Below are 16,401 nucleotides of genomic sequence, written 5' to 3'. Positions count from 1 at the left end.
GAGGAGAGAAAATGTGAAGGCTGTGTCTATTAGATCAGTTGTGCCAGACGAAGGACAAATGTGCATGTGCAATTTTTTTTTTAAATTTAGTAAATCATTAAAATAATGAAAGAGGCCCTAAAACATGTATGACAGTAGCCCTTGAACTCATTAAGATGGAGAAATGTCCATAGTGAGAGAAAGAGAACCACATGGGCCTTTTGGTAGTGATCACACAGTGGAGAATTAAATCTAATCTGTTAAAATTTTTGCTCATCTTGCAAAACACCTGTGAATAGAGTTACTTGTAATCCTAAGTTTTGCTGTAATACTTTTTTAAATGTTAGTAACACAGAATATGTCTGGTAGAGATTTTATTCACCCCTTCCTTGTCTTAAAATCACCATTGCATCCCCCCACTAAAGTAAGTCCTGCATATTCCCTGAATCTGGGCAATGTTTTGTTTTTTCTTTTTTTCTTGTGTGTGTGCAGGTGTCATCTAGCTTCCCTAAAGAAAAGTATTTTGACCACATCTTGTTCAGGAATTTGTTTTTTTTCCTTCTTGGAAAAGAAATCAGACTTTCTGAGTTGATTTTGCATCAACAAAATTAATGGATGCTTACAATTTCTTTTGGCCAATGTTGACTGAGCCATAGCTCTTAATATATGGTGACAGTTTGCTGTAGCTTGGAACCTGTGTACATGTGTTTAATACCTTCTTAATTCACACTTTTCAGGCAACTTCAACATTTTCATGTACAGCAAGGTCTATTGGATGTTTGTGTGTGGTGTAGCCTTACTGATAACAATTTTCACTGTTCTATCTCCAAAAATGGTGAGTTTCCTCTATATTTCAGATAGTATTATGAATCACTTTATATTCATATACCATGTGCAGTAAAAAATATAGTTTTCTTGCAACAAGTTTCTTTCTTCATTTTCCAAGTCATCTACCAGAAAGCTTCATCACTGTGAAATACTTAGAAATTTAAATGATTAAAACATTCCATAACATTAAAAGCTTACATTTATAATAGGATTGCACACAAATTAATGTTCAAATTTAAATACCATACTTTTGCAAGAGTAGAATAACTATGTTTGTTCCCTGTGATGAGGTTTTTCTTGTGAGTGTTGGTATTTGAATGATTTTAAATTAATGAAACATGTTTAGTCTAACAATAATGTGCAAAATGTTCATTTACAATATTTCTCTGCAGATGAATATTATAAATACCTCTTTTGTGGGGTCATATGGAGCTTTGCTGATCTTTGATTACGTGTTAGAATCAAATCTTCTATATATTGTTATCAATGTCATAAAGAAAGCCATAGGTTCTCCTGAAATTATTTTGGCATCAAATGTTTTTCCTTTCGGAAATAAAGGTAATACATTTTATAAATATTCATTTATATTATTATATTGATTTCCATACTTAATTTCTGTAAATTAATTACCTTAATGCTGGTAAATGCATCTGAATGCTTTAACCAGCATTCAGATTTGGTATCATTATTTTTGTCTGAATATAATCTTTGCTTAAATAAAAAAAAACCACTATGCTCACTTAAGTTAGTTACCTAATTTCTTTGTAATGCTAATAACATTAATATATGGTCATATTTACTTTATAAAATACTACTATCAAACTGTACGTATATGCCTCATACATTCCTTTGGGGAATTTCGTACAAATTGGTTCATCCCAAAAAGTGTCCTATGTATGTATATATCTGTGGCCCTATCAAATTTATAATGTCAGAGTTATGCGTGTTTAATGTTCGAGAGGTGCCGCCATCCGCACCATACATGAACTGCATGTTTCTTTTTTCTCATTGAACAGATGCAAAAAGCAGTGTGTTATGTGTTGAAGGTAAAGCTTTTACTGGCTGTTCACCTACGAGTTGTGACCAGGGACGCCGGAAGTCAAAAATAATTGGTGTTGCTCAAAGTTTGTGGGACATTACTCAGTACGGGAAGGGGGGGGAAGGAATCATAACACATATTGCCTATTGACCATACGTCTCTTTTTGAACTAGAATGCCCCGTTTTTTATCCTCAATCTGTATTTGATTTCAGCGATGACGGGTAATTTAACCTACTTTTGTGGAAAAAGATTTTTGCCTTAGTAAAATATGGTAAATCCATGCATGTCTGCCTCAAGATGACCAAAAATTTAGAGTATTTTTTTAATAAATTATATAAAATATCGACAGAAGTTGCATATAGCATTTATATGCATTTTCTTTCTATTTTGGTTTGTTTTAAATTCTTTTTAAAGGTTAGTGATTCAAATTTTTTCTGGGAGAGATACCCCAGTCTCTCCCACAAAGTTGGGTTCTGCGCACGTCCCTGAGCCTGCGTACAGTATATGTAGGTCTATTAATGTTATACATATGCTCAAATACATGAGTGTATACATATACATGAGCAGGGCTTGACAAATCCAAAAAAAAAAAATTTACGTGCCAACAAAATATTATAGGTGCCAAGATTTTTTCCCCACAAAATCCGTCCAAAAATGTTTATTCTGACTTGTTCAGGACCCCTTTCATGCTGGCAGACAAGTCGACGTAATTTCTGATAATTCTGTACTGTCCTCAGACTTCAATATAGTTATAAGTTATCATACATAAAAATATTAGGCCTCAAAGACTATTTCTTAGTCACCATGGTGATTTAGTGCCTGGGATTTGTCAAGCCCTGTATTTTTCCATCAGATTTTATAAATTACTATTATATGCAAGAAGACACACTCTGAAATAAAAAAAAGCGTGGTTTTTTTTTCTCTCCAATAAGCTCAACGACGTCTTTTCCGTCGCTTAGAAATAAAATTTAAGTTGACTGAATTTAGTTGCAATACAATTACTGAGTTCAGACACCGACCTAGGGGAGCGTGTATCACCTGCTGTGCAAGAAAGATACTTGTCACCAATTGGGTTTGGGTGCATGCTTTTATGTGCATGGATAGCCATCGACAAAAGACAATCACAGACAGACGTTGCAAGGCTGTGGCGAAAGGGGGAACTGGGAGGTCTGGTTTTGCCCCCAACATATTAGAAAAAAGCAAAGAAAAAATCTGTTGTTCTGTCACTTCAAACCACCTCCGAAAGAATTTCTGGCAATGGCTCTGATAAGCTCCTTCGAATTGTTCAGAAAATTTGTTCATTCGTTTAAGAAATTAAAATGTAAGGCTTCAAAAGAATAGTAATTTTTTAAACCTATAAAGTTTTATGATTAAAGTAAAATAGGCAAGAAAAAATTTTAAAATAGGCATCAAGAAAAAATTTTAAAATAGGCATCAAGAAAAAATCATTTATAAATAAAGGAAAAAAATGAAAACCTAAAATTAAGGATCTAGAAACTACTTCACCAAGCACCAACTCTGGCCATATCGCTGTATTGCAATTTACTGCCATTAGTGAGATGGGTTGGAAGTGAAGGCGCTGTCTATTGGTGGTCGCCTCGAGTTCGTTAAGGAAAATATCTTATCTTCCTTTGGGTTCGAACCCGGGACCATGACAACAACCTTCACGATGGTAGACGAGCATCTTACCACCATGCCACTCGGGCATGGGGGGGGGGATTTAGAAACTGACAAGAAAAAAAATATATATATCACACTTATGCCACATACTATCAGGTGCTGTAGCCAGAAATTCCTTTCGTGAAGGGACGACCAAAGCGACAGAATGGAATCAACTTTCACCCCGTACACAGGGCCGCAACTAGATGCTTGGTCAGCCGAGGCAACCAAGCATTTTGGCGCCCCATCATAATGTTGAAGGAGAGATTAAAGAGCGAAATTTGCGCCCCCTCTAGTACAGCGCCCAGGGCACCAGATTCGCCTGCACCTTCCCCCCAGTTGCGGCCCTGCCCGTATATATCGGTAATTTTCTTATAAGGCAGGGAAAGGTGGATCCCACAAGTCCCCACTAGGTTTTCTCTCCTGTGATCCATTTTTCCCGCGATTCCACACCTAGAATTCAACCGGGAATTTCTCTGGAATCTGAACTCATTTCCCGGGATCCCGGAAGTAGAATAAGGTTGAAGGACATCACATTTTTCTGTACTGAATTTGATGTCTAAGAAATTTTTATCACTATAGAAGCATGCATTTTATAAACTGTAATCATTGGCGTACGTAAAGGGGGGGGGTTCTAACCCCCCCTTGAGCCAAGATTATAGTGTTATTTTGCAGGGGGAAAAAAAGTAACCCCCCCTCAGGAGGAAAAAAATCTGAAACCCACTCGAGACAATTCTGCGTACCCTTTAAGCGGAACTAACAAAATATCTCGTCAATCTGTCGCCTCTAATTTTAGCGTTTACAAGACCAGACATTTTGTAAAGTTGATCTCTCAAAAACTTTTTAATTTAACTTATTATTTGTGTTATTATTGTTAGGTTCGTCTAATTTTTTTAAATACCCAAAAGTGTTTTTTTTTAATTTCAAAAATAACTTGCAAAAAAAATCCATTAATGTCTGCTCAAGAGTGGGGGATTAAAGACCCCCCACACTTGAATTGACCTTTGGAAGGGGCAGAAAAGGAGCGCAAGGAATTTCTTCCAGAAAAATTCCGAGTTACGAACTTTCAAAAAGCATTTAAATTAAACAAAAAAAATAATTAAAAATTGTCTGTCGCCAGGCTGGTTCCTCTCAATCTGACCCTCGTGGAGACCATGGTTTCGTTATTCCAACAGTGCAAATTTGTGATTATTTCATAATTCATTAATTTAATAATTTATCTATCTATGAGACACAAAGAATTGCACAGGAATGGCAATAATAGGTCCATGCGATATGCAGCTGGGTTACAATCAAGGAACGAGTTGAAAAATTTGCCACACTATAGCTTCTAGTCTAACTTTTTGGTAAGTATTTATATGGTCCCCACATCCTGAAGCAGGGGCCCTCTTAAACTGGAATCTGGCGGACCCCCATAGTGAATTTATAGCATGGAAACAAGAACAATGTTAGTTATCTTGGGCCCCAGGGCTGGATCACTGTCAGCCCTACGCTTGTGGGGGGGGGGCAGGATTATTGGTGTTGCTGTAAACTGTAGAAACGAGTTTTTTCTTCATGTGGAAAATATACTGTATATCATTTCAAAAAAAAACAAAACAACCAGGGACCATTGACAACAGGCATCCCTCATTGTATGCTTATCAGCATTTTTTTTACTGAGTAAAAAAGACAGATGGATTCAATTATTGTTAAGTGCATGTGCTCAGGGTAAACAGCCTGCAAAACCATCTGGAGTGTCTGGTGCCCACGCGGGCTTCACACTGGACACCGCGGTTTTTCTTTTCCTACAATTTCAACAACAGGACGCAAATCCCTGGGGGGAAGGATGAATACAAGAAATATTGGGAAGTAGATGACAATGGCATTCGTTTACAGATGCCTTTTTAGCCAAATACTGTTTTGTCATCCCCAGGGCTAATGAGCTAGTGCTAGACATTTTTGGATATGCAAGGTTTTCGTCAATTGATAGGTTTCCGGGAAGGACGGGGAGATTGGTAGATGTTGGTAGTGAGTAAAAGAGGCAAAAAAAACACTGAAATTAATAGCAATTTAAAATCTCTTTTTTTCTCACGCAAATATAGAAAAGCGCTTTCAGTGTACTATATGGGCTATTTTTAAATGATGTGGTAGAGCGCGGAAATTTAGGCACTAAAAATTTTAATAGGCAGGAAAAAATGCACTAAAAATGCCTAAAATAGGCACTAAAAAGTATTTAAGTTTTGGAAGGAAGAAAAATAATTAAAAACAAAGATATTAAGGGTCCAAAAAGTAGCTGAAAAATTGGTTGCACTTAATCCGTCCATTGTTTTAATTATAGTTTGTAATAACTGCATTATTATCTAAGTTAAATGGATTTCAAGCCCAAAATAAAATGTTAGTAGATCATCAGGATTAGAGTAATTCCCGGACCCCCCATTACCACACGTGGATCTGGTAAAGAAAATAATATGTGGAGCTCCTTCGAGTTGCGAATAATTCTCATTTATTTGCTGTATTATTTGGAATAATCATTATCATTTTTTATAGTTGAAAAACGGTGCTGTCTCATTTTTTTACAAAAATAGAACAACTTTTTTAAATATTACCACATATGAAGGTAAATACAGGCATAGGCGTACGTAGTATTTTCTTGGGGGGGGGGGTTCAGACTTTTTTTTCCTTCTGGGGGGGTTAGTTTTTTCCTGCTACACTATAATCTTGGCTCAGGGGGGTGAGAACCCCAAAACCCCCCTTTGTGTACGCCAATGAATACAGGGCCCCTTCAAGTGCGGTACCCTGTGTGGTCGTATCTGCCAAACGCCCCTGAGGGCCACTCTGGTCAATTTAATCGAATATTAAATGCTGTATGTATGTTTAATAAATAGCCATGGTTGTTTGCAGTGCATTTATGGTACAAAAAATAAAATCAAAACACCATTGGCCCTGTCTGCTTCTACTCCGCCTTCTGTGAGCCATGGCGTCAATTCATGACCTCTTGGAACAGCCATCAGCCAGCTATGCACATACAACGCAGTCCAATGCCTGGCCGAGACATTATGTAAAGCGTGCGGGAGAGAAACAAAAACTTCTAGTTTTCCTCTGCTTTTCTAGCACGGCTACGTTCATCTGAAACAAAATCATTCACATCTAACACCATCTGGCCAAAGCAAAGTTAATGCAGGGCAACACCAGTCTGTCAGATCACTTATTTTGGAAGTGGGGGGGGGGGGCGGCTTTCTAATAATAATTAATACTGAATGTTGGAAAATTTTAAAAATTACGATTTTTTTGAAGTTTTTAATGCCCAAAATACCTAAGTTTTACAGATTATAGCCTCTGAAATTCACTGATAAACTTGAAACTATGTTGAAATAGGCATTTATGGCACAAAAATTTCAAAAAGAAATTTTTACCAAATAAGTTTGAAAATAGGCAAAAATGGGCATTTTGCCTGAACTTCCCGGCTCTAATGATTGGTATTGCTGAGCAATACCATAAAAATGATTATTATTGCTTTAGCAACACCAGCAAATATGTTCCGGCGTCCCTGGTTGTGACCATGCATTCCATGGCGAAAAAGTGTTTTTTAAGGTGTTCTATCACCCATTCAAGTTTGTATGAAGAGTTTTGAGTTACCCTGTGTAAGGTGTTGGCTCTAAGATTTGGGAAGTCACTAAATCAAATATTTTTTTATAGGTATTATCATGATGATGGCAAATAATATTGAGCAGGCTTGTGCTCATGGACCAAATACATGTTTACGCCTGTGATAATTTGTCCTTATATGGCTTGCTAGCAGTTCATTTACCGTATTACACCTAACATAATAAATGCTTATAGTTCGTTTATATTACACCTAATACTTGTTTGACACTTGGGGGTCAATTTCTTATTTTGTATTTTTTATTTGATAAAGTTTTCATTCCACGTCATTGATTTATGCATGGTGCTAGAATGTAAATTCTCAGTTTAAATAGAGAAGGAATCAAAAATCCAGGGCATCAGAAAATTAGACCTGTGGTGCTCGACTTCATGTAAAAATTCTGATGTTCGAACAAATTCTGGTGTGCTCGGCATGCCAAAAAATACTGGGAGTGCTCAAGCACATAAGGCTCAGACACAACAGTTTTAACCTACAAAGTTATGTAAACAGTCCCTAATGTAGGAAGTGTTAAAATCTGTCATTTAAAAGAAGAATGAGGCTTGTTTTAGAACAAGAAACAAATGAGATATCAAATTTGGGTTTCTTGGTTGAAAAATCATAGATGTTCCCCAATCTCCATATACAGTACCACATCATCTTTGCTATCGAATTGCTAAAACCTGTTTGTGCAAGTAATCCTTTATATTTGCGAGCACATAAATAAATAATCCACCAGGAATAATCTCTTTTTCCTTGGTTTACACACAAAAAAAAAAACCCCCAGGTTTCCACTTTTGGTGTATTCTTGCATTAGGGAGGAAAAAATACATTTCATTGAAAGGAGGAGGAGAGTTAAAGCTAATGCAGACGTGCCAACTTTTGAAATCCAGAAATCTGGAGATTCTCCCGAGGGGAGCCCAGCACTCACAGACTTGATCAAAAAGAAAAAAAAAATTCGAAATTTTTTTTTTTAATCAATTAAGAAAAGGTTACATTCCCCCCCCCCCCCCAAGGCTGGTTCTGCATTGCCCCTGAGCAGAATATAATTCCATGTCGGTCTTTCCGTGCAGAATAGAGAAATCACATCTACATACTGTTCATAAAATATGTGTTTCCTTTCGTGAATGCTATCAGTGATTCTATCTTGGGTATATGAACTCTTAAAAGCTTTATATTCTAGCTTTATTATAGCTTAAAGTTTTATATTTTCTTTCTGAACACGTTTAATCGGAAGAAACAATTTAAAAAAAACTGAAATTACAAAGCTGCCGACGACGGCTGTTAATGGAATACAATAATGATTATACAGGAATTTCGGCAACCAAGGTCATGCCCCTGATAAATGATTGCCGATAAACGCTACGAAAACAAAGTCGCGTCTTTGCCAGTTGCTTAAATGCGGTCACAGAGACTTTTTTAAAGCTGCTCTCAATGCAAATGACCACAGCTGTCCTCTATGGGTGTTTTTCCTAACAACGACGGTAATCATTGAAGCCATGGCAACGTGAAAGCTTGTGTAAAATCTAATTTTCTGCCAAAATCTGGAGAGCGGGAGGAAGGATGAAAAATCCGGAGTCTCCCGCCTAATTCGGGAGAGTTGGCAGGTCTGCTAATGCTTGACTCAAATTTTGAGCTACTTCAAGGGTTGTAACAATACTGGGGTAACAGGAACAATGGCTTGAAGCTCCAATATAGCCCTCAGGTAAGAAAATTAGGTGGAGTAAAGTTAACACATATATATATATATATATATTCAGGGGTCCCAGAGTTCAATCTGTTCACAAGGCCTGTGCATTCTTACAGTATAATAGATTATTTAATTCAGCAGTTTTCACCCTTTTCACACTCGCGGAGCCCTTTTCAACTCCAGGAGTTGAATATTATAGTATATTATTTATATGTCGGTACCTTTTAGGTCTCTTTTTTTTTTTGTTTATCAAATTTATTGATTTATTTTATTATTCTCGAGTGGCCGCGGAGCCCCAAGGGCTCTGTGAAGCACCAGTTGAGAACCGCTGCTTTAATTTATACGTATTCTGCAGTGGTACATGATCTCTTTGTATGGCAGTCGCTATGCTCAATGGCTTTTGTATGGGTTTTAAAGGAAACTAAGTGATATGGAATGCTGTAGCTGATTATTCCTATTTTCAAATTGAAATGAAATTATGTGAAATTTCATCAATTGTGTATGTATGTTGATACTTATTTTTTTTCAGACAAAATCATCTTTGCATTGTGGGGATTGCTTCTTGTGCTTTCTGTTGCTATTCAAGTCTATATAAATAGAAAAGAACCCAAGTTTCACAAATCATGTTGTATGCCTCAAAATTTTTTTCATTTGCTTTCACTTCGACAAAGGAATATTCAAAGCAGTGAATGCATTGCATCAAATCAACAAGACTTTTCACGTCCTCTCCTAGAAGAGAATCAACCTAATTATCAAACTTTTTTTGATCATGAAATAACACATAAGGCAGCTGCATCATATGAAGTAGCCAAAGAAAATTGCTAGGTGTAAATTAATTTATTAAATTTTACAATTTTTACACAAATAACAAACTATGTATACTGCTACTCAGAGAAATTCAAACACCATCAAAGAGATATTTAGAGAGAATATCTTACACATGATTGATGAAAGGTATTAATAAGTAAAATTTCAAAACTAAGCTATAAGTAACATGTCATGGCTGTTATCACAGGCATATATATTTTTAGGATTGGAAAATGACATTAAAGATACCATTGATCATGGACATCAGAAAATAGAAAACATACTGCATTTCAAAGTGTTTTGTCTGTAATTGGTAGAAAGCAAAAGCATGAATGGAACAATACCACCCTGAACCATTATGCTGATGGTAATGCCACAATCCAATGCAGCCTTCCTGATAGTTTCCCACTGTATCTACAAATAAATTTTCTGCAATCATGGGTCCACAAGTTGTACCTGGACTCATTGGAAAAAAAAATACTCGTTGAAATACAAATTTTCCCATTCAGCCAACATCTGGAAGTGGCAAAAATGGGTATTGGCTACTAGTTGCATTAATCATAAACAAACAGTGCTGGCAGACATTGATGCATCTCTGATGCTCATAGTTGTGTTAATGCTATTTAAAATGCTGCATGATACATTGCACCGTGTCTATCTAGTGTCCATCTCCCTGATCTGACTTGCTTCTAGGTGTCAAATTTCCCATATATGCAATAAATATTTCTTTGTGTTGCGAATTTCTCTGAACTGCAGTGCATCTTATTTTTCTCTTCCATTTCATTTACCTCTCTAAAGAAATCAAATTTTATGGGGGGGGGCGAATTTCTGCTTCAATTTTGTTGTTTATGTCATTCAGTAGAGCATCAATTATCCGAATACAGATCAACCAAAACACAAGTTGATTGAAAGTGTTTCAGTCGGCAAACTCACTGTACCTTGAGATGGCTATAAAGTGGTTAGAAAAACAAGAATGGGATGCTGTTCAATTGCTGTTGTTAAAATGTTTGCAAAATTTAGCGGCAAAAAATGAGTCTTAGCACTGAAGCAAAAGACAGCGTTGGATTTCTTTTCCTGAACTGTAGGCCTGCTTTAATGGGGACATTTGAACTTGACAAACTAGGCTAGTAAGTTTTCTGTGTTATCTGTAAGATGTGTGATATGAAATATATATAGTTTTCTGTTTAATATCACTGTTTCTATGTTTCATATTGCTCCTATTGATACTGATACAATTATTTTCCCCCCGTAAATGATCGGGTATTCAAACACCCCCAGTCCCCCAATTGTTTCGGATAATCAATGTTCTACTGTATATATATATAATCAGAATGGCCACAATATTTTATATTGAAAATCTTTAGTGACATTTTTCCCATTAAATGTGAACAATATATTGTTTTCAAATTTCGGTTTTAAGCCAGTAAATTTGTGCGGTGTTATTATTGGTTTGCTACTGTAACTTTTAGCTTAGCAGAACAAAAAAAAAAAAAAAAAAATTAAGCATATAATAAACAGAAGGCAGCTCAGCAGTCTGCTTCAGAGCCAAATGTGCAACTTAACTGTGGGGATGATTTTTATAAGGGTAGATTGTTGAAATTTTCAATTTTGTCCTAACATAGAAGAGAACTTTTATCTTCTACTTGTTTGATATTGTCAGGACCTACAGAATTACGGATAGCATTATATAATGTTAGGCTACTTTGAAATAATCCTAATTGATATTTGTACTGTTTTGTTTGTATTTCTTGGGCATTAATGTGAAAGTATCAGTTTTTTAAAGAAAATTATACACTGAAGAAAAAATGAAATCCCAACAAGAAGGAATTGTGCTGAGTTCTTCTTAGTAATGTAAAAATAAAAATTCATGTTTCTCAAATGGCTTTGTGCATACAGTATTACCTATATCATTGTAATTTGCAAGTAAATAAGTCATGTAGACATATATGCATTTTATTAATTTAGTTCATCCAAATCAACTCTTTCTTGGTGTTGGGATTTCATCTTCCAGCAGTTATGTTGGTTTTGACACTTTTTAGATACATTTTTATATACATCATTACACCAAAAATAAGTAGAAATGAGTAAATTTATGCTCCAGATCTGGTGTTTGAGTGTGACATGTTGTCCTAAAATACTCTAAGAGCTTAAACAGATTATGGTTTTGGGTTTTCATATTGGAAAACCGCTGTTCCTTTGAGAAGGTAAATGCTTATTGTTGCTTAATTTGAATGTTATTGTAGAAAAAATTCGTTGGATATTTTTGTTACTTAGCAACTTTAATTACATCATAATGCTGTGTTTTGTCTTGTGGAAGGATTTTTTTAATGAAATTGAAACCAGATACTTGGAAACTTCTCTATAGGCCTTGAGTTGTCAAACCCCTACACTTTAGCACCCTATTTTGCCATGGGTGTTGCTCATAGTTTATCCCGGTGTTATAACTGAACCATGATATAATGGTATATAAGTGAAGCTTATTAATTTAATGACAGGTAGCATGATGGTACCCACAATATGTTCAATTTCATAATATATCAAGACACGTATGTGTTAGGTTCTTTTTGTGCATTATAACGTTGTTCCTGCACATTACCAAGAATTTTATTTGAAAGTGGTGCCTCTTGCAATTTGACACTAATTCATCACAGAACGTCAAATTGCAAAACAATCATTCTGAGACTATATTTTTCACATGAGTCTATCCAACAATTTCATGCATGCATAGTCTTGAGGAATTTGAGCACTGAATTGCAAAGCACCATTGCAGTATTATGAAATTGTAACCTGCCTATTTATATATTTAATATTATAATTATCTCACTATTTTAGTTTCTTTTCACTAAAAAATCCTTTTAATTATTCAAGTGGTTATTAAATGATCTGCTAATATATTTTTATTGATTATATGCTAATTTTTGTATTTAGATCTATGAATCTCACTAGCCATGAATTTACCAACATTATTCATGTATTTCTGAGTGACATGGGGGAAAAAGATAAAATTTTTATAGATCAAATGAGAAATGGTGGTGGTAATCCATTTGAGGAAAAAAATGGAGCATTGCATCGATCATTCAGAATTTGTAAAACAGTTCATGGAGGTAGACATGATTAATTAATCTCAATTTTTTTCATTGCAACATTTAAATCATGTGGCGATTATTACATACTGTCTGGAAGTGCCTTGCGTTAATGTGATGGAAAAGAGATTACTTCATATGCAAAGCACATATCTGAATACCCAAACATATTCCCAAAAAGTCTGTGCCATCTTTTAAATTTTTCATAACCTATGGAATGTAATAAAAAGTGAAAAACAGCATAATTTTTTTAGTGATAAATAATTGCAGCTAAATGAAACAAGATCTAAAACTTCTTTGAAACAGAAACTTTTTCATATTCATCTTTGTCATCTTTTTTTAAAATTAATATTCTAGATTCTTTTAGTTTATGTGTACTCACAAATAGTTTTAATGAAAATACTGGAGAAAAATTTTCAAATGCTGTATTTATAAATTTAAATTTTTATTAAAATTCATGTGCACTTAAAGTGAGATCATAGTTGTAAAAAATTAATGGATATAACAGATGGTCTCTGTAATAACCATGCACATGACTGATATATATTATTAACTACTTATGTGCACTTGATTGTCTAGTCATAATTGTAAACCATGTCATTTACCTCAATTCTTAGGCAAAATCTTATCCCAGTGTTAATATACATTTTCTTGAATTGTGTGATCTGAGCCAGCCCACATGTGAATAATTTTTACTCTCCACAAAAAAAATAAGTTATTTATATAATATAAATACATGCATCACTGATTTTTCCTAACTCCAGCCTGTTTAAAAAAAAAAAAACCATGATTTTTTAAATCTATTTTACAACTTATGAGAAATCCAATTTTTTGGGAAAAAGTATTACCAGTAGAGGGAGACCAGGCCACGATTCATTAAAATCGGCCTGTATTTTTTTGTTCAGGAAAAACATAATTCCTTATATATTTCTATTACTGAAGGTTTATACAAAGGAATTGCCCAAAATTGTCTTTTGCATGTTACTGTGTGTTACATGATACCTTAAATAACTTTTGTGTGGACTCTGCAATTTTTTTCTAGATAATTCAATTACATTTTCATTTAAGTGAATCAGTTTTGCTTCATTTTTTTAAAATTTGATTTTATTAAACATTAGCTAGTCTGCAGATGTACCAGGAAATGATACGTGACTATTTTTTATCTCTGTCATGTACAGGTTTTAAATATTTTTAAAGGTTTTTATAGTTTATTGCATGAGTGTTTGAACGTGCCATTTATGATCAAATTGTTATAATTCATATTGGTTTTTTTTTCTCTTAATAAAAATGAAATTAAAAATCTTGTCTGCAGTGTTTGATGCTAGTTATCACAAAACTAATGATTAATTGCACCAACTTCAGTTGTCAGGTCCTGGATACATGGCCATCAAAATTTGAACTATCTCCAATGTGGTTCATGAAACACAAAAGACCCTAAAATGCCAAGAGACAAGTTTAGAATCCTGATTCTAATTGAATCCAGATATTTAAGAATCTTTTGGGATCTGACTCAAATTTCCTGGCTGGCTGGTCTCCCTATTATTGTGTGCATGATAATCACAGAGAGACAAAATGGTCTTTCTTTTAAACCAACATGGTCAAGGGGCCGGACATATCGGGGAAAACTTCAATGATAAAAATAATCTGGTGAATAATTCACTTGACTTTTTTTTCTCACTCAACCTATTAAACTTTTATGAAAAGATAGAGAAAAACACACAAGTACAAAAGATAACTAATTGTGAATTAACAAGTTGGCGAGTTTGAATGCGTTTATAATGGATAAATAGGTTAAGTGCAAAAAATCAAGTGAATTGCTTCCCGGATCCATCTGTTTTCCAGAAATTAAGGAAAAATCTCAAAATTAGCAATAACTAAAACTTCTGGATAAATGCAAATCTGGAGAGCAATAGTCCATCAGCATGCATAGTGTAGACCCACTTTGAAATAGTTTTTTCCCACAGGCTGGACCACAATAAAGAAAATTACTATCTAAAAGTTTTGGGCACCTGTCACTTTTAATTTGGAGATTATCACTTAATATGCATACCTCAAATTTTTATGTATGCTCCCGTGAATTTTGAACAACACTTTGAAACAAGTACTAATTAATTATAAGTTCCTCAGAGGAATGTTTACTAGCTGCATTGTGTGTGGTTTAGTCCAGCCAGGCACATGCCAACTGTGAATGTTACCTCTTATGACGAGAGGCAAATGGTTGCTTGCTTTGCATACAAACTTCTTGAAATCTTCTGCACACTGTAGCCAATGGTATTGCTTTTCTGATCATTGCAGCAAGGGAACACCTTAGCCCCAAAGCACAATATGCCAAAATTTGTGACGTATGTCGCAGAACAATCAATGCTGCTGCATAATATTCTGGAAGAATTTTAAAAGAGTAGAAAAACGTTATGAGAATTTTCACCACAAGAAACATTTTCAGTCAGCTGAGGCTTGTTGCAGAACAAAGCAACACATTCTGCTTTTTGCACCTTAGTTGGATTATAATGGAGATCAACTGTCATAATCATGTTTCTGATTGATGAACATGCTTTTGTACATCTCTTCAATAATACCCAGATTTTGTATCTTTCGTTTTTGTTGTATTGATGAAAATTCTAGCATTTTATTATCCAATTAATTGTTCCAGTCTAAATTCTCTTTTCGGAAACAACTAGGAATTAGTATTACCACAAAGCTAAAGTTCACATTACCGGTAACAGATGACAGTAGCGGTTCTGTCTGACAAGGAAAAATAAGCAGTTTCTAGTGACATTTTTCAACACTCAATTGACACAATTAAAAAATGTTTCTTTTACATCCATAAGTACTATTGTATTTTGTCATATTGAAGTACTAATTATGTTCATTAATTAATAACCTTCATTTCAAGCAACATGCATCCACATTCTGAGACAAATTCTTGACACTATGAATAGATGAAGTGCAGCAGCTTCAAAACTCTGGCAAACCCTTATGTTGAAGCTCCACCCTGTGACAGTTATTGGAAATATTTGAGATTGGGGGGCTCAAAAACAAAATATTTCTATAGATAATTATGGAGATGGTAAATATTACATATACAGGATGTTAACTATTGACCGCCCAAAATTACATGTGATTCCTTGTGAAAAGCTAATATGGAAAAGTGTTTTCAGTTTTTTTTATCTGACCATAATTAATGAGTCATGCTTTAAAAATTGATGACATCACTTCAAAATCCTGCCAAATTCACCAATTGTATAACTTGGCATTTTTGGAAATGCTAAAAGTACATTAACCCCCATCTAGAAAATGAAAGAAATAAAGTTTTTTTCCATCACATTTTCAGGAAAGAGAGAAATACTTTTTTACACATCAATCAGAATATGTTCTTCATCTCACTACTTTTTTTCATTTTTGTTATCAATCCAAATATTGTTGCTTTAATTCATTGCTTTTTTCTTCTAGCATTAATTTTATTGCTCCAATTTATACATCCTTGCTTCAAAACTTTGCTGCTCCAAAATGAACTCCACTCTTTCCCACCCATTGTTATAACCCCTTACAATAACAGCAAGGCCCCCTGGTGGATTTGGCTTCTTAGAAAAACTCATAAGCTTTACAAAAAATGCAATGGCTAGCATCCAGGAACCTTCCTCATTGCAGGGGGGGGGGGGAGAAGGGGGGTAGCGGCACTATAATGCATGAACCGTA

At 34.8% G+C, this 16,401-nt stretch overlaps 1 protein-coding gene across 2 annotated transcripts in view; it reads left to right on the top strand.

Moving 5' to 3' along the window:
* LOC149065618 (transmembrane 7 superfamily member 3-like) overlaps window positions 1-16,401 on the top strand; it is a 40,856-nt gene that overhangs the window by 18,853 nt on the left and 5,602 nt on the right. The window contains exons 8-10 of one of the 2 annotated variants that reach the window (XM_089253724.1): window positions 717-814; window positions 1,200-1,365; window positions 9,345-11,029. In XM_089253724.1, coding sequence (XP_089109850.1) covers window positions 717-814; window positions 1,200-1,365; window positions 9,345-9,640 — 560 coding nt within the window. In that variant the 3' untranslated portion in view covers window positions 9,641-11,029. Of the gene's footprint in view, window positions 1-716; window positions 815-1,199; window positions 1,366-9,344; window positions 11,030-16,401 lie in introns of those variants that run through there. The other variant, XM_089253725.1, reaches the window with a different exon arrangement.

Source organism: Pholcus phalangioides, unplaced genomic scaffold (assembly GCF_987345545.1).
Source record: "Pholcus phalangioides strain wild (caught in Gottingen) unplaced genomic scaffold, Ppha-v1.0 ptg000039l_1, whole genome shotgun sequence".
Classification (NCBI taxonomy): domain Eukaryota; kingdom Metazoa; phylum Arthropoda; class Arachnida; order Araneae; family Pholcidae; genus Pholcus; species Pholcus phalangioides.
This window is presented reverse-complemented; position numbering and strand designations above follow the sequence as displayed.